At 32.1% G+C, this 26,934-nt stretch overlaps 2 protein-coding genes across 9 annotated transcripts in view; both read right to left on the bottom strand.

Moving 5' to 3' along the window:
* LOC128995475 (probable cytochrome P450 CYP44) overlaps window positions 1–1,189 on the bottom strand; it is a 66,177-nt gene extending 64,988 nt beyond the window's left edge. Inside the window, exon 1 of the mRNA XM_054420496.1 lies at window positions 1,087–1,189. Coding sequence (XP_054276471.1) covers window positions 1,087–1,189 — 103 coding nt within the window. The remainder of the gene's footprint in view (window positions 1–1,086) is intronic.
* Window positions 1,190–9,787: 8,598 nt separating this feature from the next.
* LOC129005593 (RNA binding protein fox-1 homolog 3) overlaps window positions 9,788–26,934 on the bottom strand; it is a 273,760-nt gene continuing 256,613 nt past the window's right edge. For 4 of the 8 annotated variants that reach the window (XM_054434546.1, XM_054434541.1, XM_054434557.1 and 1 more), the window contains exons 10-14: window positions 22,639–22,705; window positions 21,701–21,721; window positions 16,256–16,413; window positions 14,361–14,424; window positions 9,788–13,586 (exon numbers count right to left, since the gene is read on the bottom strand). In XM_054434546.1, the coding sequence (XP_054290521.1) occupies window positions 13,542–13,586; window positions 14,361–14,424; window positions 16,256–16,413; window positions 21,701–21,721; window positions 22,639–22,705 (355 nt within the window). In that variant the 3' untranslated portion in view covers window positions 9,788–13,541. Of the gene's footprint in view, window positions 13,587–14,360; window positions 14,425–16,255; window positions 16,414–21,700; window positions 21,722–22,638; window positions 22,706–26,934 lie in introns of those variants that run through there. The other 4 variants (XM_054434565.1, XM_054434552.1, XM_054434570.1 and 1 more) reach the window with 3 other exon arrangements.

Raw genomic sequence — 26,934 nt, forward strand, 5'->3', positions numbered from 1 at the left:
GCAGTAAAATAATTTGCATAAGCTTTCCTTTGAAGGCTCAGGGGCAGAGCCATGATTTGTATACGGTAACTTAAATCAATGACAAAATCACAGAGTAAATAACTAACCTCATAGTTTTTATAGAATATTTTATATTCAACCAGCTGTTAGTTTAAACAAATTATATTGCTCTAAAAAAAACCTTGAAATTTTAAAAACTGCTCTAAAAAAGAAATTTGAACCTGAATATTAAAATAATCTGTCATCCTCTTGCAAAATAAATTAACTATCAATGATTATAGCATTACACATATAGTATAAATAAGTACACCCTACATATGTCATTAGGCTCATGGTGGAAGGAAAAAACATAGGTGTGCTATTCCCACATATTCTGACGTCACTCGGATTGCAAACAAAAGATCACCTGATTGTAACTGTCAAATTAGTATATGTATTTGTTTTGATTTAGTTGTTATTGTTTTTATTATTATGAAAACAATAACAATCAAATCAAAACAAATACAGTACATACTAATTTGACAGTTACAATCAGGTGATCTTTTGTTTGCAATCCGAGTGACGTCAGAATATGTGGGAATAGCACACCTATGTTTTTTCCTTCCACCATGCATTAGGCTATTATCCAAATGCTGAATTTGTGTCACACACCTGAATGTTTACAGCTCCTGTAACGTTAAGCAAATAGTATCCAAAAGTCAATGATTATACCTAAAGATAGTCTAGATTGTTTGGGTCGGCTGCTAGACTTTAAAAAATTATAACTTAATTTCTAAAAAAACTTAATACCTAAACTAAAATTATGGCTTCAACATTCCCTAGTTCTCAAAATTATCTTGCTTTCAACACAAAAATCATGAAAATCCGTCAAGTGGTTGATTCAAAATCGTTAAATAAAAAAACCCTGTCATGTTTTAATATATATGATGATGATGATAACCAATAAGTAAGTTATCGGTGCCAACATTAGGTAAGTTATGTATTAAATCTCTTGATCCCATTCTGATACAAAGTGACTTTGTATGGTCGCCATTTCATTTGAAAATTATTAAAGTATTAATTTTAATTATACCTGAGATAACTCACCTAGTTTATATAGGTAAAGGGTACCAATCACTGGCAAGCTTATTGGACCAGGAATATGTCTGAAGGAACGAACCAGTTTTGAACCACTCCGGGACAACTCCATGGCACTTCTAAACCACAGTAGGTTTTATCTTAGGTCAAAGGTAACATTTCAACTGATAACTTGTTTTGTTCACTACTAAGATTCTACATATCTATTGATTAGATTAGCTAAACAAAAATACATTGGGACAAAGCTTGTAATCTTAATCCTTTATAATTATTTAAAATTGATTTGATAATTAATGGAGGTAAATTTGTATTTATAATAATGTCCAAACTTTCTACAGAAAAAAATTGTTTTCATATCAAGAGTATTTGCATATTTTGTATCTATGTTAACATTCTGTAAATCACTTTCATGTTTTAATAAATTTACTTGTAATGTTGTAATAAATAAATCTGATCTCTAATACAGGAAATTGAATTTGGGAAAAAATCATTGACCGTTCAATAGCGTTTGTAGCAAATCAAGGCATTTGAAAGCTTTGATTGTAATCTGGATATTTTGTCTTGTAAGGGTTTTATTTTTTAAAGGGACTGTATTTTAATTCAAAAGATGATTTTATTTTATCAATCCGTATATTTTTTGAAATGAAAAAACAATTTTTTTGTGATTTTATAAAAAAAAATAATTCCAAAAAAATTATATTTTTTATAGCATTTCAAAAATATTTTTATTTCTATACAGGGTGTCACAAAAAAGTGTGATGGGCTATGCAGGACCTAATTCTACATGCAAAAATAAGTCAAAAATGAAGAATAAAATTGTTTGGATTTCGGCTTAGTTTAGCCGTAGTCCGCCATTTTGTTTTTTGGGGAAAATATTTATTATTTCAAAACCCCTTTGAGATATTTTTACGAAACTTGGCAAAATTGTTTACACTATAGTAAGTAACATTTATAAAAAAAATTATTATTTTAACTTTCCAAATTTCAAAATGGCGGCAGTTTGAATTTTTTAATGCCAAATTTCATGAAAATCGGTACCCAAATCAAAATTTTGTAAGACACAAAAGTTTTAGTATTTATTATGACAAATCCAAAAAAACAAAACTGAATAAAATCGGTTCATAAATAAAGAAGCTGTGTTTATTTTAGTAATTTAGACTGAAATTATTAATATTAAAATGTATAATGTAATAATTATGTAACGTATTAAGTAATTTCAGTCTAAATTACTAAAATAAACACAGCTTATTTATTTATGAACCGATTTTATTCATTTTTGTTTTGTTGGATTTGTCATAATAAATACTAAAACTTTTGTGTCTTACAAAATTTTGATTTAGGTACCGGTTTTCATGAAATTTGGTATTAAAAAACTCAAACGGCCGCCATTTTGAAATTTGGAAAGTTAAAATAATAATTTTTTTTATAAATGTTACTTACTATAGTGTAAACAATTTTGCCAAGTTTCGTAAAAATATCTCAAAGGGGTTTTGAAATAATAAATATTTTCCCCAAAAAACAAAATGGCGGACTACGGCTAAACTAAGCCGAAATCCAAAAAATTTTATTCTTCATTTTTGACTTATTTTTGCATGTAGAATTAGGTCCTGTATAGCCCATCACACTTTTTTGTGACACCCTGTATAAGGAATTATATTTTACACAATTTATACATTTGTAGGCTACCTAATGTGTAAAAAAAGTAACATAAATTTACACTGTCCATTTATCACTGAAACAGAATATATATATACATATACATACATACTTATATTCATAAATAACTGTTTTATGGCAGAATATATGTTATCACAGCAAAACCAAAAATCTCTGCCACCCAGAACTAAAAAGTGCCGCCACATCAGGGTTAAGGATTTCTTGAGCCTTGAAATAAACTGGGAAGCTTCGAAGCTTGTACACATGAACCTAGGTCAATTTAATTTTGTATGCCTCAAAATTTCTTTCAAATCATTCATTTAAGCACGTCATTTTCAAATTTTTCCGGACCCCCCACCTTTGCTGGAGTCCAAGTCTTAAAGGAAATAAAAAAAAATGCAACAGCTGATCGTGGTCGTAGTGTCTTTAAGTGTTGCCAATCTATTTCCAAGCTTACATGGATTATGTGCATAAAGCACGCTGTTTTGTGTTGTTTGGTTGGAATATGGTGTGCGACAAAGTAAGTAAATGCAGCAATTGGGAGCTTTCTGTACTATGTGATCAGTGCAAGGAAGCCCACTTTGTTGGACGACTGTAGGATATAGTTATGTGTGTAACTAGTGGGCAAAGTGGCACTTTGCTGCACACGAGAGCAATGTTTACGAGAGGAATGATCTCGAGTGCAGCAAAGGCCTTTTGCACTCGTGTTACACATTATATTTTTCCTACAGTCACTATAAAGCATATAAATAATTAGTCTTTCAAACACTATACAACACGTTTTTAGGTTCTGCTGGCAACACAAATGCGGTCCGTATCACTCCGCTATTTTTCCTCGGCAAGAAATGTGCTCCGGGACTTGAGAATATAGTTCCGTATGTGTTTGTAATTTGAAGTGGTTTCCGCTCCTAAAAAAATACTTTAATAGTTATTTGTGTAACTAGTGGTGAAAGTGGCACTTTGCTGCACACGAGAGCAATGTTTACGAGAGGAATGTTCTCGAGTGCAGCAAAGGCCTTTTTCACTCGTGTTACACATTATATTTTTCCTACAGTCACTATAAAGCATATAAATAATTAGTCTTTCAAACACTATGCAACACGTTTTTAGGTTCAGCTGGCAACACAAATGGTGCCCTAGAGAAAGTAGTACCCGCGGTCCATATCACTTCGCTATTTTTCCTCGGCAAGAAATGTGCTCCGCGTTTTGAGAATATAGTTCCGTATGTTTTTGTAATTTGAAGTGGTTTCCGCGCCTAAAAAAAAATGCTTAAAAGGTATTTTCTTGTTTATTAAGATCGTAGGAAGGTTTTAAAAACGTTTAAAAGAAAAGTTTAGAAAGTTCAGAAATACCGAAACTATAAACACAAAATGACAGGTTAAATCGTAGTTATAATAGTCAATCAGCTGCTCATAGTATAATTATCTTTAAGTGTTGCCAACCTATTTCCAAGCGTACACGGATTACGTGCATAATGGAACCACGCTGTTTTGTGTTGTTTCGTTGGAATCCTGATGTGCGGCAAAGTATAAACCGTACGGCAAAGTATAAATATGCAGCAATTAGCAGCTTTCTGTATTATAAACAGTACAAGGAAGCCAACTTTCTCGGGTGACTGTAGGAAAAGGTATTTTCTTGTTTATTAAGATCGTAGGAATGTTTTAAAAACGTTTAAAAGAAAAGTCCAGAAAGTTCAGAAATACCGAAATGATAAACACAAAATGACAGGTTAAATCGTAGTTATAATAGTCAATCAGCTGCTCATAGTATTACTATCTTTAAGTGTTGCCAACCTATTTCCAAGCGTACACGGATTACGTGCATAATAGAACCACCCTGTTTTGTGTTGTTTCGTTGGAATGCTGATGTGCGCCAAGGTATAAACCGTACGACAAAGTATAAATATGCAGCAAGCAGCTTTCTGTACTATAAACAGTACAAGGAAGCCAACTTTGTCGGGTGACTGTAGGAAAATTAATTTGTTACCCAAACTCTATTTTTAGAGAAAGAAAAACCCAATCAGCTGATTCTCCCTTGCTCTCGATAAATTCTCCATTCATTCCCCATTGGTGTTTTCTTACAATATATTTCTAACTTCTATTACCGGTATTGAAATCAACTGTTATATTGTTCAACTATACAAATATAAACAGAAATATGTATTTGGTAGTTATGTTGTGTTTTAGCTGGTAGTGCGTGATTACTGCACAATTAACGTAATCGTAATCTTGAACTTGAAGCTCTACTTTTCTTGTTATGATGGGTTTTGTGTTTGCAATATAACTGTTTAATTTTATGTTTTATGTTAAAATACTGTAATGTTTATTAGGAAATAAACATTTTCATTTTACTGAGGACTGTGTCGTGTCGTGATGAAAAGTGGTTTATAACTTCAACCATACTGAAATTCATTTTCCGGCACTTGCTCAAATTCCCATTCTTGGCTTCACCTTGTACGTGAAAATTAACTCTTTCATGCTGAAATTTTGTGTTCCTGTGTTTGGCTTTGCATACAGTCCAAACTCGGTGAAAGAAAAAGAAGGGACTGAACTGAATATTTGTTATATCAATCATTTCATTAAAACGAGGTTCGTTATATTGGGGTAAGGTTTGCAGGAATTTCGCTAAGTCTCGTTCATCAGTCCTCGGTGAATTGAAATCAGTTGTGACGCGCACAGCAGAGAGATCTGGAGATGTGAAAAACTGTGCAGACATATCAAATGTTGCGCAAGCGTTGATGTCCTCTTACCATTTTATATTCATCAAGAAACTGTGATTTTTCAAAAACAATAATGTGGGGGGAGTTTGTTATTTATTTATTTATTTCCCAACGGTTTACACCAGTTTACAAGAATGTATACAATATTGAAAGATGGCAAAATACATGCAACAGTGAGTGGTAACAGCAAGAACATAATTAATGAACAAAAATTAACAAACAAGTAAATTCCCAAAAACACATATATCGAGGGAAAGATGCAGACAGTTCGTTAAAGTAGAGGTTAAATTCACCATGTAGAGGTTCTGACTATGATAAATTCGTTATATTGAGGTGTCTAATTTTAGCCGGGATCGTCAAAAATTTGTTAAATCAAGGTTGTTGATATAGTTTGCTTGTTATGTAGAGAGAGGTCAAATATACATGGATTCTTATGGAGGGTTCTAGGGGATTTGAAAAAAAATTTTATATCAAGGAATTTGTTTTTTTTAAGGTAGTACTGTACATTAAATTTATAAGAGCACACCGGAAAATATTTTACCTACGACCGTTTTTTAAAGTAGCCATTTCAGTTCAGTTCTTAGAATTGAAAAGTTTCACTTAACAGCTGTTTACTTTCATATCAGCATAGTTTTTCTCATATTATCGTTGGGTAACGGACCAATGAGGTTCAAGGATTGAGAGAAAAGAAGTACAATTGTAATACTTCAAACGTCAACTAATCAGCTGATCAACTGATCAGTTGACAATTTTAATTGTTGATCCGGCTTAATTGTTCCTGTTGATACTCGCGTATTCTTAACCTAAGTTGGTGGAAGTTAAATGAAGGTTGATTTTAAAATATCAGTTAGTAAAAGTGATGTTGACGAGATAGAAATGAGAGCACAAACTGTTTGTGCTAATCTTTTGCCACCAAAATAAAAACAAAGGTACCATATGCAATTACATACGGTACCAGCAATTCATTAAATGGACGAAACAAAATAAGGTTAAATTGATAAATGAATATGTTCTTCTGGTTTATTTTAAAAACCTCTTAACCACTTTTTCACCCAACTCGTTGTGGACCACATATCCGATGCTGAGATCTAACTGTAAATTAACTGTTTCACTATATTATTCAGTTGTCCAAAAATATATGCAATATTTCCCTAATTGTACCTGATTTATGGTAAGAATGCTGCTAGCAGAACATATTGCCTGAAAAAGTAACGTATTATTTAGCAAAGTTTTACAAACACGTAATTACATGAAATCAGCTGATTATACAATAAGTCGTTGCATCACTTTCAGTGACAATGACAATAAACGAAAACATAACCTCTCTAGGAAGTTATGAGTAGTGATTGTTAGTAATAAAAAACCAGATTTTTAGTAATTAAAAAACGGTCGTAGGTAAAGTAGTGTACGCAACTCGCGTTAATAGTCTTTACGACACTCGTAGAAGTTTTTAAGGCACTCGCCAAGGCTCGTGCCTTAAATTTTCTTGTGTCGTAAAGACTAACTTAACGCAATCGTTGCGTAAACTACTATTTCGATACTAGTAATGAAATATACTGTTGTGTCCTTGGTGTTTTTTACTTTCTCCCCCTATACCATAGTATTTGGAGAAAGTTTTGTTTTCGACAACATTTTCGAGTTTGAGTGGATATATCCGTTTTGGGTCCCCCTGGACCCAATAAAGTGGTTTTCGAAGTGAGGTCTGTGTGTGTGTGCGTGTGTCTGGATGTGTACAGAGCTAGGGACTACACCTGTGGTCCGATTTCGGTGAAATTTGGTGTGTAGGTTCTAATCCATGTATCTCCAGGCGTTTTTTTTTTATTTTTTTGAAATTTTTATTTTTAATGTTGATTTTTCTATAAAACCCATAAAATAATGGAAATATCAGTTTTTCTCAAAAATGGCCCAAACGATTTTGATAAAAATTTAGTATGTTGTAGCCCTTTAAATTGTGAACAAAATTGTACAACTCCCATTTAAGTAAAAATTATGGTTCAAAAGTGATTCTAAATTATGTTATTTTCCCATAAAACGCCATAAAATAATAAAAAATGGAATTTTAGAAAAAAGCCGGTTTTGATTTAACTTGAAGTATGGTCCTTGAAGTTTTGAATGTTTTTCATTTTTTTAAATTTTGATTTTTAATGGGGATTTCCCCATAAATTCATTCATTCAGTCATTCGCATGGCAGCGCCAGCGATGAGGAGATTACTCATCCCCCGCATTAAATCATGGCTTTGTATTGGTCTTCTGTTATTTCTCATATTTTTAATTTTAAAAACTAATTTTTATAATAGTGTAGCAAAAAGTAGAAGTCAAACTACTGAACATGCTGAATGAAAGATGTCTAAGCACTTTGTCTCTCAGCCCTTGTGAATTTTATTGCTTTGTTTTTTCTTTGTATAACAAATTATAACTAGTGTACCTGTTGCTCGAAATTGAGCAATTGTAAATTACTGATATTATACAGGAGTTATTTTAAAGCCAATAACAGTCATAATTTTCTATGAGTGCTCGAAATCCAGCAATTGTCAAGTACCGGTATTATATAGGAGTTATTTCAAAACAAACACTTGAGTCATTTCAAGTGATTGTGTAAAGATATACTGTATATGTGATTGTGGCTTCCTTACTGTTAGACCAGGCCTCTCTTCTACTTTTCTCATACGCACAAGATCTCGGGTACTTACCCCCACATTAACTATTATACTTTATGTTTATACATTAAGCTGATAGTAAAATTAAACTGTTCGGTACTTCAGTATTAAACGGAGGAAACATTTTGTCAGCGCGCTGCGGCGGTTATGTTAGGTTGGGTTATCGTAAATATTATGTGTGTAGGACTTTCCTCGCTTCGTTATGAATCGAACTATACTATCTATTATGATAACACAACCTAACATAACCGCCGCAGCGCGCTGACAAAATGTGGCCTCCGTTTAATACTGAAGTACCAACTGTTCTTAACTTAACCAAACATGATGTATGTGAGTAGCCTAAATGTGGGTCGTAAACTTAAGTGCAGCCAAGATGCCTTAATACTCCTCCTCCTGTTTTCAATATTTCATTTTTGAGCTCAAGGCATTTTCTTTTCTTCCAACAAAACTGATGAACTGTTTACGTTGGTCTTAACCTCCTGAATATTACAAACATCAATATTTACTCCCAAAAAAGCTGCTCAGTTTGTTTTTACAAACAACTATTACTAGTTTTTAAATTTGATCTATGTCATTCTTATGGGGAAAATCCATCTTTAAGAGCGCCTTGTGTCCTTAATGTTGAATTTATAAAACCTTAAGCAGCCTACACACTACACAAGCATTGCACGCCATGCCATTTTTATATTGCACGACGTGCTGTGGCACGGCACGTTGTTGCCCACACACTTGATCTTCAGTGTAGCCTGCAATCTGTTAAATTACATTGTCTGTTCGTACAAATGAAATGCAGAACACACACGTTTTAAGGACATAATTGATTAATTATTAAAAATAGACAATAGGCAGCAGCACTAAGCCGCCGTAGTGCCTAGGTTAGTCCAGACCTTGCACCTCGCCGCCGTACAGATATACGCCGGCATGGCACTTGGTTCGAAAATACTGTGGTGGAGGATGTATGGTCTATAATATATTATATAGAGATCTATGACTGCGTCTCTGCTCACGCATCACATACAGCGCGCGATCCGCGATCCATTGTGTTATAATTTTGATGGTCGTGCCAAAGGCAAAATGCCTCGATTCACTAATAAGAAAGTACTATTATAGGGTGAAACCCTGTCAAAAGTGAAAGAACTACCAGCACGTGGCACGGGATCGCCTACACACTAGCACGTCAGAACGGCGTGCTTTGGCACGGTACGCCAAAAATCAAACTCGTTTCGATTTCCACCGTGCTTGCACGGTGTTCACCACACACTTGCACGTTTTGTCTGTTTTTGGCACGACGTGCTTGCATGGCGTGCAAGGCACGTGTAGTGTGTCGGCCGCTTTATAGCAAAACTACAAATTGAGACAAAGTTTTGGACATCTTAAAATGTTGAAATAGGTCCACAAATAAGGGAGGAGTAGTGTTCACAAAAAACGGCTTCACGTATTATTTAAATATATATATGGGTTCGGATTGGATTCTATAAGGCTAAATTTTAACTTCTTGACTCCACTGCACATTGAATTAGAAAAGACAGCTGCATGTTTCTGTTCCTTTAGTTAACCACCATTTCAACTGTTAGTTTTATTCGTTCCTGCTCCACCAATTGCTGATATTTTCTAAGCAGGTAGTTTAGTAAAAGAAAAGTTTCAAAATTGCTAACAAGCTAAGGAATGAATAAAACAATTACAAGTAATATCAGATATATTTTATAATAAGTATGGAATACACATAAAAGATGAAGTGGCAAAGATATCAGTAACTTTGTACAGAGTCAGATCGTTTGTGCTAAGTTAACTAAATCACAAAAATATTAAAACTAGTGTGCGGGCTTAAATGTGCATCAACGGAAGACATGGTAATATCAGTAGCTTGTCTTACAATTTTTCACATATTTAAATCAATTAGAAGAAGCTAATATTGAATTATCAACCAAATTGAGGTAAACTGACTGTGATCGTAATTTTGTTAATCAGTAATTCATTACATTATTAAAATTGTGTGATTGGTTAGAATTGAACAAACGTTGAGAAAAAAGTTGCACTCCAAATAAAAAAGCAATATATAGGGTAATTTTCAATTTTAAAAGTATACAAGTATTTGAAATTATTTAAATGCAAGTCAAGGCATGGAAGTTTAAGATTCAGTTGCTGTTGCTTGTATACGGTAACATAATTAATTTTACATCATACTACACAGAAACAGGTACTTTTCCATCCATATTGATAGGCTGGAAAGTTGCCCTTTACCATGCCTAAACACGGAAAAGTAACGTTATGTACTTTTACCGTGCACTGCTAAAAACTTTTTACCGTGCACTATGAAATAAACAGCTAACTGCAACAGCCCATTTCATTTTCTGTAATAAAGAAATATTATAATTTATGTTACATACTCCAAATTTAACAAAAAATTTGCTACGGCTGGTCCATATAGATGGAACGCCTACTTCGGTATCCAATAGTCAATGGTTACATCTTAAATAAATGATGTTATGCATTTGAAATGTACTAATTATTCTGTGTATTATGATGTAAAGTATTGTACGTTACTCGCCCGGTAAGCTTTTAACTTTTAACGTACTCACACAAAAATCCTGCACTCGGATAAGCCTCGCGGGGGAACTGTTGTGCTCGCACAGTAAAACACCACTTACTGGGCTAGTAACGTAATATACTATAACAAAGCTATTTTTGTTCTAAGGTTTGTTCTAAGGGTAGCTTTTTCTTTAAAGTTGGATTATAAATACAGTCTGTGTCTAACAACTGCAAACCATTTGATGTGTTTGTAAAAATAAAATGCTAGTAAAACCAAACAAAACAGATGAGGATAAGTCAATCTTGTATTTAAACTGAACTACTGAAATTATCATTTAAAATTGAGCATAAATAATGCCAGTTGCTATGAAAGAAAAATAACAAAACATACAAAACCAATTTAAGATATTAAATTAGTGTTAGACATCAAGAAATCATACAAAAGAAATAATTTAAATTTAATTTTTAGTTTCATCATATTTTACCAATCGTAATAATTTATTCCTCAACAATTATGTATCTAGATTTTTGCTAAACCATCTGATACTGAGTGGTAAACACGGTACCACAGTTTTTGTTTGTTGTTTTGTTCCTAAAGAAGGCTTATGCCGAAATATATTGAAAAAATTGAATTTTAAAGTTTAGTAAAAGTTGGTCATGCCAACTTTCTGTATTTAGTGTGCAACTCCACTGTCAAATCTATGGAAATCTAATGGTTATAGTTGTACAACTTAGAGAAACCATTAATAGTGGTTTTAATTGTACAACCGATAAATGAAATGACCACAGTCAGGTTAAAATAAAGCCAATCTGAAGAAGACAAGTTCAGATCCATGGGATTATTTACAATACTAGAACTGACTTGTCATGAGTATTTACAATGAGAATCATGTCTACAAACGATCCGGTCGGATAATTGAGCACAACTTTGTTCAACTCTTTGGTTTTATGAATGCCACAACACATAATATCAATTACCCATATGCGATTTCTCAGACATGAAAATATCTATACATAATTCTAAAGAAGATCTAAAGTATCGTGTACGCTAGAGAACATCGGACTTATAATACAAGTATCCTAATATAAAAGACTCTACGTCTAACTAAGTGGATTACTGTAGTCGGTCATCTGTACCTAGGTGTACTGGGAAACAGGAATCCACTATGAATATTTACAAACATTCGCACACAAAGCTAAAGAGTTTCTAGCACACAACAATCACACAAAGAGAGCCTCGCCTTAACTAGAGATATGTGCGTCGTGATAAGCACACTTCCACAGCCTCTCCTCTACGCTACAGTCAAAACTCATATTAGTACAATATTTGTTCGTGTTTACTTTTGTTTTTTACTGAACCAAAATCTGGTTGAAACACTTAGGTTGCATAAACAGATTCCTTCAAGAGTTATAAATCTTCAAAAGGTTATATTTAATATTCATAAGAGAATCTAACATTTTGTTTTTACTGAAGAAAATGTTTACCTATGTATTTAAGATAATTAGTGTCATGTAACAACATTTTCCTTACAATCTTTGTTTCACCCCTATATATAAATCGCATATGTAAGTATATAACCTACATTATTATTTAACACGTACATTAACAATAATCCAAATAACAACAAAAATAACTCAAAATTACAATTGATTGACAAAAACTTTAAACGAAAAAAAAAAATGATATTTGTTCCAATACGATTTTAAAGAGTACATATATGAGAAAAATACCTTAGTAAAACAATATAACAATACTGACATATATTTTTAAATTTGATCAAATAACATTGTAAAAATAAGTATTGACGCTTTGCACATAATTTATCAAATATGATAATAGCATATTGTAGGAGTAAACTTAACAGAACAGAGTAGGTGAAAATCCAGTCAAATGTACAACAGCTTAATATTTAATTAAAGTCAATACTGTCATTTAGCTGTTATTTTAATGTGATGCTTGTGTGTGAGAATTGCATATTACAGATTTGTTGTTCCACTTTGACAAGGTGGGGTTTTTTTATTTTCAAGATTTATAATTGCTGTTTATGATCAGATTCAAATAAGATAGCTGGTAAAATAATTGATAATAAAATAAAACAATTGCTTGCAATTAAGTTTTCTCCTACAAATTGCTAAAAATGGCAAATTGTCATTGCCAGAAAAGCCTCATATCAAGGTCAATGTGGAATATCCAGTGACAGTAATGTGATCTTTGAAATAATAGCAAAATGATACATATTTGTAAAATATACAGAGTTTATATAAATGTAAATAGAGAAATAAAAATCAACGTTTGTGTTGGTAAAAGTTACAGATCATAAGCCTAGAGGTACCTGAATGAAATGAAAGCTTTATAAAACTAATTAAAAAACAGATAGAATGTGTATGATAACATTGTATATACATGTTAACTGGATAAAATAAACAGATTCTCCATGTTAAACAGTTTTCAAAGTTTCCCATTACTGCCGTTTAATGTTATATTTAATTACTAATAACACACAAGGTCATGGATTCAAGAGTATTATAAGTCAGCTGTGGAAATTCTCCTCACTGATTGTACGTCTTTTCATCTTCTATAGTTATACAACATATATATTATATAAAAAGAGAAATTACATTAAAACTACACGTGTATAACACTATCTGAGATTCCTCTAATTTTATAAAAAAAATATCGTTATGTATGTACAGACAAACACTCAGATAAAATTTGGGGCGTTTGATTAAACCGTAGCAATAAATAGGATCAAATACACGGAATAGGGAGCGACGTATCTAACATTGGTGTTCCGTGAGAACCTATCGACCACAGAGTAATGTCTATCAGTAGCACGGAGCTTGACAGTTGGATCAGGTAACTATGAAGATGTGCTCTCTGTAGATCGACGTGGCTCGATGGTTTAGTATGGCGCAAATCTGTTGTAGCCCCCTCTGTATACAGCCGCCTATTGACAAACACATAAATGTTACATAAACACTGGCAATGCAAACAGTGCAGTGTAACCTAGAGGTGTGTAGATATCAAAAAATCGGGGTCAGTTTCTAGAGCCCTAACTAGATATCCGACAATGTCATTTAAATATCTAACTTTTTTTGGATAGACTGTATATTATGACGTTTAAGTCTGAAAACAAAATCTTCATAAGATAATAATCATCATAAGTTACCAAGGACGTGATTTCAATATTACGTTTCCATCGACAAGACAGCGGTCGACAAGCAATCGTCTATGACAAGACAAATATCACAAAGTAAGAAACTGAGGATATGACTGAAAATTCAATGGTGCGTCAGTCCCTGGTGTCTAGAGCAAATTCTATTTGTTATCCCCTCCTGCTCTCTTTATCCCCCCTCTCCATCATGTACTACAGCACTAATGCTGTAGGAAGAGCACGCTCTGCGCTCTAACTGCTGTACATGAAGAACACAAAATATCTAATATGCTGCGATTTGTTGGAGCGCAGATTCCACTATTTGTAATGTGGCCACCCCGGTTCGGGCTCTTCCTTGCTCGATACAAGTACATTTCCGCCCCATAAGCAGAAGGTTTTACCATAAGCTTTTACCCTCTGTATGCTACTTCACTGTACAAATATCAAACCATTCAGCCATGATTAACTGATTCATGTTAAAAAATGGTACCAAATATAATAATAATTATATATTGTTTTTTAGCATTTTGACTAGCTTACTTAACAAAAATAAACTATACAACTTACTCCATATCCTGCCATGGGTCCAATCCCATGTCCTAAGTAAGGGTCAGCGTAATCACGGCCATATCTAAAACAAAAAAAAAAAAAAAAACATACAGTGTACTGAAGTGATTTCTGAAAAAAGTTTGACTTAATAAACAGTTAAAAGCACATTTGTACAAAAATGTTAATTCAAATTTGAAAAAAAAACATAAGTTTAACTTGGAATCAGAAATTGTTCGCATTAAAAAAGTTAGTTTTCTTAGTAAATAATAATAAAAATATTTATATATACACACATAGAGATAGCATTACAACCATATTTTATAATTATTAAACAGCAAATTTAAATAAACAAATTAGTCTACTTAAAAAAAAAATAAAAATAAAAAAAATATAAAAAAATACAAAAAAAATTAATAAAAATGAGTTCATTGATAAAAAATTGGAGGTAATATTAATAGCTACAAATAAATCACAAAGGAGAAGCAGGTGCCAATGTACCAAAAAGTTAATGGGAAATATCATGCTGTAAAGAGTAGATTAAAGGAAAACATTCTTAGAATGCAAAAATCGATTTTAGCCTAAATTAATATAACTTGTTTACCCAAGTAGGCCTTAATCAAGTAAATCAAAAGATTAACTGACTATAGTTAAGATTTTGGATTTTAAGAGAGCGAGAGTAGCAAATAGAAGATCAATTTTCGTTTAAAAAACTTAGACAATAAAGAACTTCACAAGATTGAGTGATTGCCCAGACATACTAAGCCGCTAAACCGTTTTTTAAATATTTATTTGTCATTTTACGTTAAAAATTGGGTAACATTTGATCGTGCATTTTATTTGGAGGAAATTACGACCAAACCCGAAATTACTATGACATTAATGACTGTTTATATTTATAAAGTTTAAACCAAATTTTAATTCAAGTTTTTGCATTCTAATAACAACGAACAAATTACATTAAATGACAATAGCAAGACTTTAATATTCTGTTACTGTATTTAATATTTGTTTAGGTAAATTAATAAGTAAAAAGTTCTAAAATAACAAGGCAAAGTAATGCATTCACTAAATAACAGTACCTTTAAATAGGTACACTAAATTAAAATAAGAAATGTGAAGGAGAAAATCGGTTGGGAAAATTAATTGGGTTGATTAATCAAAAGATGATTTTATAAGATGCAGAGAATGGAAAATTAAAGTGTTGCTATTTAAAGTGCTACTGAAATACCCAGTCTCGATAAAAGACAAAGAAAAAAGGTAGTGCTGAAAATTAAGGAATTTTGGTAGATTCCTATTAAGAGACATAAAAAATTCGACAAACAATGTGGAAATAATAATTCTTTAATACTTTAACTGGAACGGCTATTCAACATAAAGGCACAGTAATAGATTAATCCCAAAAAAATCAAGTATTATTTTATTCAACATCAACTTGTGTCTCTCCATTTGGTTATTTATATATTTAGATATTAACTGCACAAGCGCATTATGGCATAAGGGCAAAAAGTAGGTGTTTCCTATAAATAGGGCAAAATAGTTCCCACGCAAGACTTGCTAAGTAAGTTACAAGATTTCATGTTAATGTTTGGACCTCATTAGATGAGTAATTTATGGTTAGATCAAAGCTGTTAATATGTTTTCCAAAATAAATGAATATTTCCCCAGGAATCTACCAACACAAAAATATTAGTAAATTAGTTACAAACAATGAGTTGAGCGTTAGTCAATAACAATACATGCGAAGGTGAAGGTGATTTTACAAAGGACGTCATTCATCTATTCTGAAAGGTTTCTAGAACATAAGGAACTTCACAGTACACATAAAGCAGGTAGGGCTACTGGAAGGCAACCAGATATACAACAAGAACCACATGCCACCAAGGGAGGTTAGCTAAGTGACGAAGGTGGCTCACCCAGCGACCGTGTAGCCAGCCACAGGCTGAGCCGCAGCAGCTGCTGCGTTATATGCCCTCGCTGCGACCGCGGTATAAGCTGCTGCAGATGCATAACTAGCCTGCTGCGCTGCCGTTGACAAAGGTGCTTTCAGTAGAGGTGAAGCGGCTGCTGCTACCTATAATTGATTGTGTTAATATTCAATGCACACACACACACACACACACAAACACATGAAACAACAATTGATGACATCATAAGCCTTGAGATTAAAATAATAAATGTAAGAACAAAAAACATAATAATGAACATCATTTTACTTTCATAAACCTAAAATATTGCCTCAATTAAATTTCAATTAATTCACGAATTTCTCATCAACATTCATGAGTTTGCCATTGGTCAATTATTGGCAGAGCGTGTGGCAACTGTCTCACAAGCAGGGCATATTTTTAAATTCATTGAGGTTTCGAAAATTAGGATTGGGAAAATATTACCTTCCCACAGTTACTAAAGTTTTCAAATTGCACTTGGTCATCTAAATAAATTTCAGCCCAACATGGAGTACACATTAATAGAGCAAAGGCCATTGAATGAATCCAAAACACTAACACGTTCAAAATGTTTACCAAGCTTTTCTGGCTTCATTTTATAACTCAGTACATGATCAATTGTGTACTCAGAGCAATAAAATCTATCGGGAGATTTAATAGTAGTAGTTGCAAGTGGATTATCATGCTGAGCCATTTAAATTTTTATTTTATTAAACATACTATTATCAATTCACACTCACACTAGTAGAATTTACCATTAAGTTTATCATCACTCCTCAAATATTAACACCAGTTATTGCAATATTAGCATAGTGGGCAACTTTGCTGGATGCCTTTAGCAGAATTTATTACAAAAATAAAGTCTCCAGCAAATAAAATATTTTTTTATTACACCATATAATTTTTCAATTATAATCTTTAAATACACTGTGGAAGCAAATTAAAATACAATTTCAAATTACTTCATTGATTTGTTATCACAGGTTTAAAAGAAAGAGGAATTTATTATTAAATAAAATAAAATCGTACTCAATAAGTAAGTAAGTTTTCTGCACTAAGCAACATACATTTTTTCAGTCAATAATATATTAACTAATACCTACATCAATATTGATATATTCAAATAACATGGGAGACAAAAATGCATTTAACAGTCTTAATATTTTAGATTGTGCAATTAAAACAAAACTTATAAATACAAATTAAAATTAACCTCAAAAACATAAACAAATATCATTCAAATTTTAAGTACTTGAGCCAGCACATTATTTTAATATATATTTTTCCATTTGTTCTTTTCAATTAAAACTTGATGAATCATTGCTTGATAAAGAATTATTTTGTGCAAAAAAGTCAAATTGCTAAAAAGTGATTTGAACTGCATAAATTACAGTAAAAATAAGAGTGAAGTAAAAAAAAAGCTTTTTTCAAATCAAGTTGCTAGTTAGGACCGTAATGCCGTTGTAATTTAAAGGCACAAAACTCCAGACATGTTGTTGACCAATAAGGGTGATAACATAGTGGGGTGCGTAGCCCGATGGTAGCGGCGCTTCACACACATAGTAAAGCAGCAAAGGAAGCAAGTCAAGAAGCTGGATTACCGTACTTTTTAAATATAGGCCTACAATAAACCTGATTTATCCAAGCATCATAAGAGAGAAATTTACCGATTTTGTAAAGAAAAGAAACCATATAATGTTGAAAATAGTAAAACACAGCAAAAATTGCCATTTAGTTGCTTACATATTTAAAATATTATATAAATTACATATTTCTATAAACTTCAAAGTATAGTGTAAAAAATTTAAATAAAACAGTTTACCGGATAAATTACATTTAAAATATGTCAACAAGGGGAACTCTGTACCTTTTTGACAAGAATCACAGTTTATCATTTCAAACATTGAAATAACTTCAGTCCTGAAACAGGATGGCGCCATTTACAAACAGACGAAATTAAAATAAAACTATATTTTAAAGTCGAATTGATTACTAAGGCTTGACCCTCAAACAAAACCTCGAGATAAAGAAATCGGAGTAGAATATCAGAGCGGAGAGGCTAGCTAGCGTGTTGGTGCGGGTACCCGCTACGCTCCAATATGTTTTAATACACCTATGTATATGTATGATTTTAAAACCCGCTTAGCTAAGCTCTAGCGTCACCATTCCACGATGTTTTTTTTTCTACCCTAAGACAGAAAATTTATTATAGGCGACAAAAATTATTGTTGAAATTGCTCAGCCATAGAAATGTTTTGCTTTTTGACAATTTTTTCAGTGTGCAGACCAGACAAAACTTATTGGAATTGTTGTTGTTATTGATTGAAAAAAAAATATTAGCCAATTTAAATTGTAGACAGTGATCCGTAATTTGGTTTTAAGCAACATCAGTGAAACGGGAAGCATCGAGCAAACTTGTGCGCATAAAATTGAAATTAGGTTTTGTGTTTAAAGACCAATGTAGGCTATATACAGTAGATATTTGAATTGTATTTTTTTAATTTAGCAATTTGTCAATATTTTCTCTAAATGTTTTTCAAACTTCAACACTGAGATTTTTTATAAAGATACGTATGAATATTATTTTCTTCATAAGTCATGTAGGCTATATGATACTTCCTGGATTAATATCTTCAGCAAGAAAAAAGGCACTTATTATCCTTAATCTAAAGGACTTGATATTTTTGTATCTGACCCATTAATAGTGCAATACTTCATCTTGTTCAAATAATTTAATAGTTTGTGAACTAACCTCTTTTTTAAGTTTTTTTTTTAAGTGAGCTTTTATTGAAAAAAAGCAATTACATGTGGAAATAATAAAAAAAAACTCATGAAGTACGTTCAAAAATATGTATCGTCTAATGAACTAAACCAGGGGTCTCCAGCCTCTTTTTTTAGAGGGAAGGCGGGCCAGTCTCTTTAGTTTAGTGCAGAAAGTGTAACCCCCTCCCCACGCAACATAATCCCACAAAGTCACTGCCCAAAAATCCAGACACTAAGTAAAACATCGATCACACAAACATTTTCTTTATTTATACTATAAAATTTACTTTTAAGAACATTTAACTGTACTGTAATGGCGATAAGACTAGTTCTCAGTAAAGGAGTTTACAACAATATTATTGTAAAGCGTAAGAAGAACAATTATTTTTTAGTGAGAATGTAGTATATAGCATTTGCCACTTAAAATGTTATCTCATTTAGGGTTGTAATGCAATTTGTTGCAGTTCTGATAATTAGGATTGATTTCTAACGTCAATCTAACTAAGCAGATTCTAAATTCGGTAGCCAGCCGACTTGGACACAGGGAATTTTACATCAAATTTATGGGCCGAGAGTTCCATCAATATCCTATAGCCGAGCCTCCATTCATTCACGGCGTTCCATTTTAAAGCGTTCACCGGTGACGAGTGTTGCCACAATCGCAGGTTATGTTATCGCTGAGGCCGCAAGATATGGTGACGAGAGGTACCGCGATTGTGGGAGATGAGTGCCAAGACTGCCAGAACACCGGCATTCTAAGAGAGATTATCAAAGATTGTAAGAGAGGATTATCAATGTTAAGTATCAAAATGTTTTTTTTCACTAGCCTATGCCGGCTGGATAAATTCTGATCGCGGGCCTGATGTGGCTCGCAAGCCGTAGGTTGGAGACCCCTGAACTAAAAAGGAAATATTTTGATTGTAAAAACAAAATGCAAATATATCTAAGAGTCATTTTGAAAAAAAAATGTTTTAAACAAAACAATAGTTTATAATGGGAAACAGATTCAATTTATAAAAATAATGATCCAAATACTAGAAAACCAAATCAAGTAAAGATGATAAATATACAAATTTGATTAAACCTATTTGGGATTCTAAAGGAAAAATTGATGGAATTATTCAACGTTATCACACTCATGTGAAAGACATTTTTCATATTTACAAAATTGTATTCTGGTTAGTAATAAAAAAGCAATGACAGAAAGCATTCAACATTTCTTTGTTCAAGTCCACTTCCAAGAAAACAGTTGATTATAGTATGAAGTAGAGCACATTCAGGCACAAATGAAAACCAAAGCCCCCGGTTTCTAGCCTAAGTATCATCACAGAATACTGTGGCAACTTCATGCATATCAAATATCACTTTAACATTTCTCTACACAACCTCTACGACTACTTGACCATCAAAAAGCACCCAATATCTGCTTTTAATATAAAATAATGAAAATAAAATATTTTCAGGATGATGTTCCTGGAAAGTGATTCGTTTCACAAGTGAAAATTTGTATTCTTAATGTAGCTGCAACTACTACTATTGAACCTTTTATCAAATACAAAAATGATTATAGGTAGAATTTGAATTTTAAATTGGTGTTATATGAATAACTATTTATGAAATTTGCAGTCTTTATTAGAATAAATTTTGTTTGTATTCATTTAACTATTTTATTATCATTAATGTTCTTTTTAAAGGCAAAAATGTAATCTTAAAGTAATGGTGGTTGAATGTACTAATTCTAACAAGCAGCAATTGCACAATTGCACACATAGATATTGATGAAATATTCAACAAGTTTGTGTGATCTAACTGGACAGTAACCAGCTCTACAACTATGCTCCAACCTGTAAAAGAAGCTGTGAGTTATTGGTTGACACTACAGTTCTAGTACATGCCATGCAAGTGCCTAAGTCTAGTTATCACCCTTCAATACGACCACCCCACATTTCTTGTATGAAAATTGATCGTATAAATTGGCAACACTTTGGATATTGGAAAACATTCTGAAAGCAAACCATCAGGTAACTTCAAGTCATGCTTAATGAAACGTTTTAAAATTTGTGCATTTTACTTCAAACCTGTTTAAGCAACGTGGACCATGCTTGAGAGCCCCTACTTCTGAAAGTAAATTCAAAAATTTTCATGTTGATGACTTTTAACTTTTGGATCTTTTTAATCCTGTTTATCTGACAAGAATTACATTTCTAGGGTGAGATCACAGGATATAAAAGTGATTTTACAAAACACTAATTGTAGAATTAAAAATTGCCAATGTTGCTGTAATCGAGCATTAGACCAACAATATGAAAAAGATTTTGCTGATTCAAAAGGCTGATTGAATTAAGCTGCTTATTCACGGTTTTGTTTTTAACAATTGAGTGGGTAACCTTTTGAATATAACTAATCCAAAAACAAACGGATTACAACAGAGGATTTTCTTCTGAATCAACTAAAATCAACAAATTTGAATGTATCAAACATAAGGGGCTCTCCTTGAATTCTATTCTGGTTTAACACAACAAAAGAAGTTAAGGAAGTTTGAGTAGAAAGTAATGTTAGTAAACAAAATAAACAGGTGTTAGATAAGGGGATGTGGAGTGATCGCAAATCCTGGCACACGGGGCAAACGTCACAAACTGCGGAGATTACCTCTGCTGCTGGGGCTGCCGCCTGAAACACAACATACATTCTACCTTCGATATAGATCGGACATCACTGTACATCCAGTGGTGTCACAATCTCCTACCGACAGATAATTTAGTTGTGTCACAAAAAACTCATAATGTTTAACTATTATGCACATTTTTACTACAGTGTGTAGTCATAACATAATGTAGTCCATTTGAGTTCCTTGTAAATTGAAAATAAATTATTAACCACATGATAAAAATGTCAACAAACGATGTAGTTTGTACAACTTGGTAAACAATGTAACGGTATTAAGAAGATTTTTCTTTATCTCGGAAGTATGTTAGGAATACTAAAACAGAGGTTTGCACTACACCACTCCTGATATAATCGTACACAGTTGTGTTCTTTCTACATCAGCTTTTGAATGATTAATGAAAGTCATAGTTGACTATACAACAAGTGCGGTATTCAATGAAACCAACCACTGAGTTGAGGTAAGGCCCAAGATAGGATTTGTGACATCAACTGAGAGTTTTACATATATTTATTTTCTATTTCTATATAAGTGTAAATGAAGGAGTTGTGGGGGATATGGATTATCAAATTACAGTGTTATTGAACTGAACAAAGTCCAATTGAAAAAGTTTAGATTTTGGGCAAAGGTAGAGTATTTTACATTCTACTTCAGTGCTAAAAATCCTACAATCAAGCCTACTGATTACAAACAAGTATTTTTAAATACTCAAATTAAATTAAGTTGTCTTCGCACAATATTAAAGATTCTGGAAAAAATACTCTGTATTCAGTTTGGAAAAACAATTTTCTAATTTTTTATATCCAATAAATATATTAATTATTGGTAGTCTCATGATTTGTTTAAAAGAACTGTAATCAACAATCAGATTAAAATGTTGAGCTTATATTTAAAGAGTTATCCAGCAAGTTGATCTACAAACCTGTAGTCTGTAGTTGGGATCAGCCGAAGCTGCGTGAGCGGCCAGGAATGGATCGTAGTACATCCCGCTGTAAACAGACAAACCAGTTACAATACAATGCTACAAACTCCTGTTTATACCTTATCTGGTACCTGGTATATGGCATCATGTTGGCGACAAGGCTTGATGTATAATGCACTGGTCTCCAAACGTTTTACCTCAAGAGCCACATTGCATATCAGTTTAGAGCAGAAAGTTTACCCTCCGCAGCATAAACCCAGTCTCTAACAAAAATACCAAGTAAGCCTAATATAACACAGGATGACACAAACCTTTTCTATACTACAATGAAATTTACTTGAAGAACTTATAATTGTAATATTTAGTAATACCGCAATTTATGGCAACGAGTGTTACTGTGATCAATCTTGGGAAACGATCACAGTATCGCTGAGACCGCAAGATTTTAATGAGTATTGTAGGGATTGTGGGAAACGATCACAGTATTGCCAATACAGCTGAAACACAGGTGTTTATTCGATCGCGAGTGAAGTTTATCGATGTTGACTATTAAAAAGATTTTGTCATTAGCATATGTTGCATTTCTGTGAGCTGGAAAAATCTGCTCATGTTTTTTCGGCCCGCAGGCTTGGAGACCCCTGGTATAATGAATAGAGAAAACTTTGTCAAGGTAAATAGAATTTTGACAAAATTAAGTCTGTATGATGTTAAAATATTACCGACCTGTGCCTTTTCTATTGTTTGAAATTAATCTATTGGCCATACAGAAAAATTTAAGCCTACAGAGGTTTATCATTTACCATTAATTATACCAAATTGAGCTTATACTTTAACTGGAGTATGTAGTTTTCACCTTGTGCAAAAAAAAACACAAAATTTTAAAACAGAAAATGCTTCCTGGTACTACACCAATACGTTTTGAGAAATTGGAATATTAAAAAGGCAAATCATTATGTTTTCAAATAAAAATATAATTTAAAAAACAGCTAGCTTGGTTTTTTGTCCTTTAAATAAAAACCCCTTTTAAAAAGAATCTCTAACAATTCACAGAGTACATTGGAATCAACTATGTTTTTACTTCAAGAATAAGTTCCAAAATGTCAAAAGGTAAAAACACTGTTTAAGCCACTAAATTACACTTATAAAATGTTTAACACTCAAATGACTCAAATTATACAATTGGGCTTATTTTATGGGTTAAGTTATAAAATTAAAAAAAACATTATTCTAATCATAGGCTTAAGATACTGAAATGGTGAGAGGGTTTTAGAAACAAATAGTTCAGGTAAAAAAAGACCTGTTAATAATTTTGCAAAGTAATGCAGAATACTGTTCTCCATAAATACATTAAATATTTACTTTAATAATTGATTTTCTGTAGAAAAATTGAAAGGGCAATTTATTAAACAAAATGTATTGAACATCAAGTTAAGTATCAGAAATGGTCATATGTTTATCACAAATAATAAACAAGGATCTCTGAGCTGAATTCATACTATGAGCATACTAATGATATTCCCATAAATAGGATAAATTAATTGTAACAGTTATTATAATTCAGTTTTACAAATGAAACATGAAATATAATTACAGATAATCATTGGAATTTTGAAATCCATTGTTATTAAAATAATTCTTTATAAATATTAGAGAAAAGAACAGCCCTAGTCGGGGACGTGGTAACATTAGTTTCTAACACATAAATGCAGCAATTAGAACAAAAATAAACCATGTTGGAAGCCATTCAAGGTAGCACAATAAACTAAAACATTAATTGTTGAGTGCTGGTTAATTCAAGCATGTGCAACGTTCATGCCTTCTCATGCACAGCCAAATGGAATTCTTACCTTGTCAAAACAAAGCATTTACAACATAGAACCAGTCCCTCTTAGAAACGTTAAAACGATTACGTTAGCAACAAGTTTTCTTCCTTAATTGAATTTGGAGCCTTTTTTAACATGAATTTTTAATGGTTTTAAATTTGTTTGATGAGTTTACATTTTTAAGCCATAAGTAATATGTACGTTTCATAGATTTATGTTTGAAACCCTAACATCTATTTTCATACAAGCTGGCTAATAAATAAAAACAATAATGTGATTGTAAATATAGGACCACAATGCAAAAATGTGGCTGCAAAAATAATAGTTATAGAGAATAATACAGAGATGGAGAAGAAAACCTATTATACTACACAAGGACAACCCTGCAGCTATATACTCCTATACTTAAAAAGGGCACGATGTATTTTAAAAATATTTTTTTAAAAAATAATCACAATCTATTTATTTTCCCTTCTTCTTCCAAAAACCCTCTATGAGCGTGTTTTTTCTGCTTATGTAATGACACTTCTGTTTACTTTTTCTTTTAAGCAATAAGTATAAACTTGTAATGCAAAAAGCTGAAAAAAAAAATTAATTATTTAATAAAATATGCATTAAAATATGTAAGATAAAACACATAAAGATATCTAAAAGTGGAAAGTAGAATCATTGGTACAATATTACCTAGAAAGTCACTTTTTAGCGAATTTCCCTATAGGGAAGTAGCTATTACCGTAGGTCTCATGGTAAGACTTAGGCCCGGGACCGATTTACTTTTTCATTTTGATGTCCCCAGAGGCCAAAAACACCATTCGTTCAAATTTTTATATATGTATATATATATAGATATATATATATATATATATATATATAGATTTATATATATATGTGTCCGTGAACACGATAACTTGAGTAATTTTTATCCGATTTTGATGAAATTTGGTTTGAAGGTGTAAGGCGGGATAAACTTGAATGAGTTCGCGATCCAGCATGATCGGACCATGGGAACAGGATTTTATGGGGGGTTTTATGGGGTAAAAATTGGTTTTTCTTACTTTTGACCCTCAAAACACAAAATTTTCCAATTTTTCTCTAAACCTTCTTAAAGAGCTTAAAAAAACAAACAATTCAGTATATCAAAGTGTTTTTGTACGGTTATTAATTACGGAGAAAACAAAAAAAATTTAAATTTAAAATTCCCATGTTATCCTTATGGAGAATATTGTAAAATGTTGTAGTTTGCTTGTTTATGGATATCTTTTGATCAAACTTGGCAAATATATTCATTTTATACTAAGCAATAATTATTTTACTTAAAACACACTATTTATTAGTTTCCTTGTAGCAGCAAACCTAGGTACTCGTTAAACCTAATGTTATTTAAATAGACCAATTGAAAATCAATTCAGCCAAATGGAAATTCGCTTAGACGGCAGGTTTGCTGCGGCGGGGGTATTTTTTATATATGCTGTTTTGGTTTACTGTACTAGTTTTAAATTGCCAGCTGTTATCAAATGTTAATATTTGTATTAGGATGCTTATTAATAATTCAAACACATGTTTATTTATTTTAATAAGAAAATGTAAACAAAAGTTAGTTAGGGTGTTGTGTGTTGTCTTTTGACCAAAGAAGATAAATAAGTTCAAATAAAACCCATACTTTTCTAACAAATAAATTTACTTCCACCAATGCCAACACGTTGGGCGCCACAATGTTACGAATAAACTGACAAAAAATTAGTAGTCAGTGAAAGTAGGTAATTACATTATTTTTTGAACTATTTTAACATCTTCTTTGGTCAAAAGACAAAACACAACACCCTAACAAACTTTTGTTTAAATTTTCTTATTAAAATGAATAAACATGCGTTTTAATTATTAATAAGCATTCTATAAATATTTATATAAACATTTGATAACAGCTGGCAATTTAAAACCAGTACGGCAAACCAACACAGCATAATATGCTAAAAGAATTATTATAGTACTTGATAAGAATGGTGTTATATATTATATAACACAGCTGTACTTCAAAACGGATTGTTAACTTTTTATTCACAATTGACATTAATGTCCTCTTTTATAACACATTTTGATTACTGTAGCCTGGAAAGTTTATTACAATAGTATATTATATCCATTTGATAAATTAGATAGGTTTCCTAATCGCTATATATTCTATTATGGCCCCATTAATGTTTAATACATACCACAAACCTGTTTATTATTTTATGACAAAGAATCTTTGAGCTTTGTGCAGTGGAAAAGTCACAAGTATATAATTAAGTTCTACTTCCACTCTTTCTCAAAACAACAGAAAAAATAAATTTACAAATAATTACCTACAGAGAAACAAAACTACCTATATTTTTAAAGTATGATAATATAAACGTAAAAGCTGTATTTTGTGAAGTATAATGACAAAGTATTATCTCTAACTAATGGCTCATTATAGGCTACCGGTACATGTATT

Source organism: Macrosteles quadrilineatus, unplaced genomic scaffold, assembly GCF_028750875.1.
Source record: "Macrosteles quadrilineatus isolate MER2022 unplaced genomic scaffold, UCM_ALF_1.0 Scaffold_1__1_contigs__length_201487025, whole genome shotgun sequence".
In the NCBI taxonomy this organism is placed as follows: Eukaryota; Metazoa; Arthropoda; class Insecta; order Hemiptera; family Cicadellidae; genus Macrosteles; species Macrosteles quadrilineatus.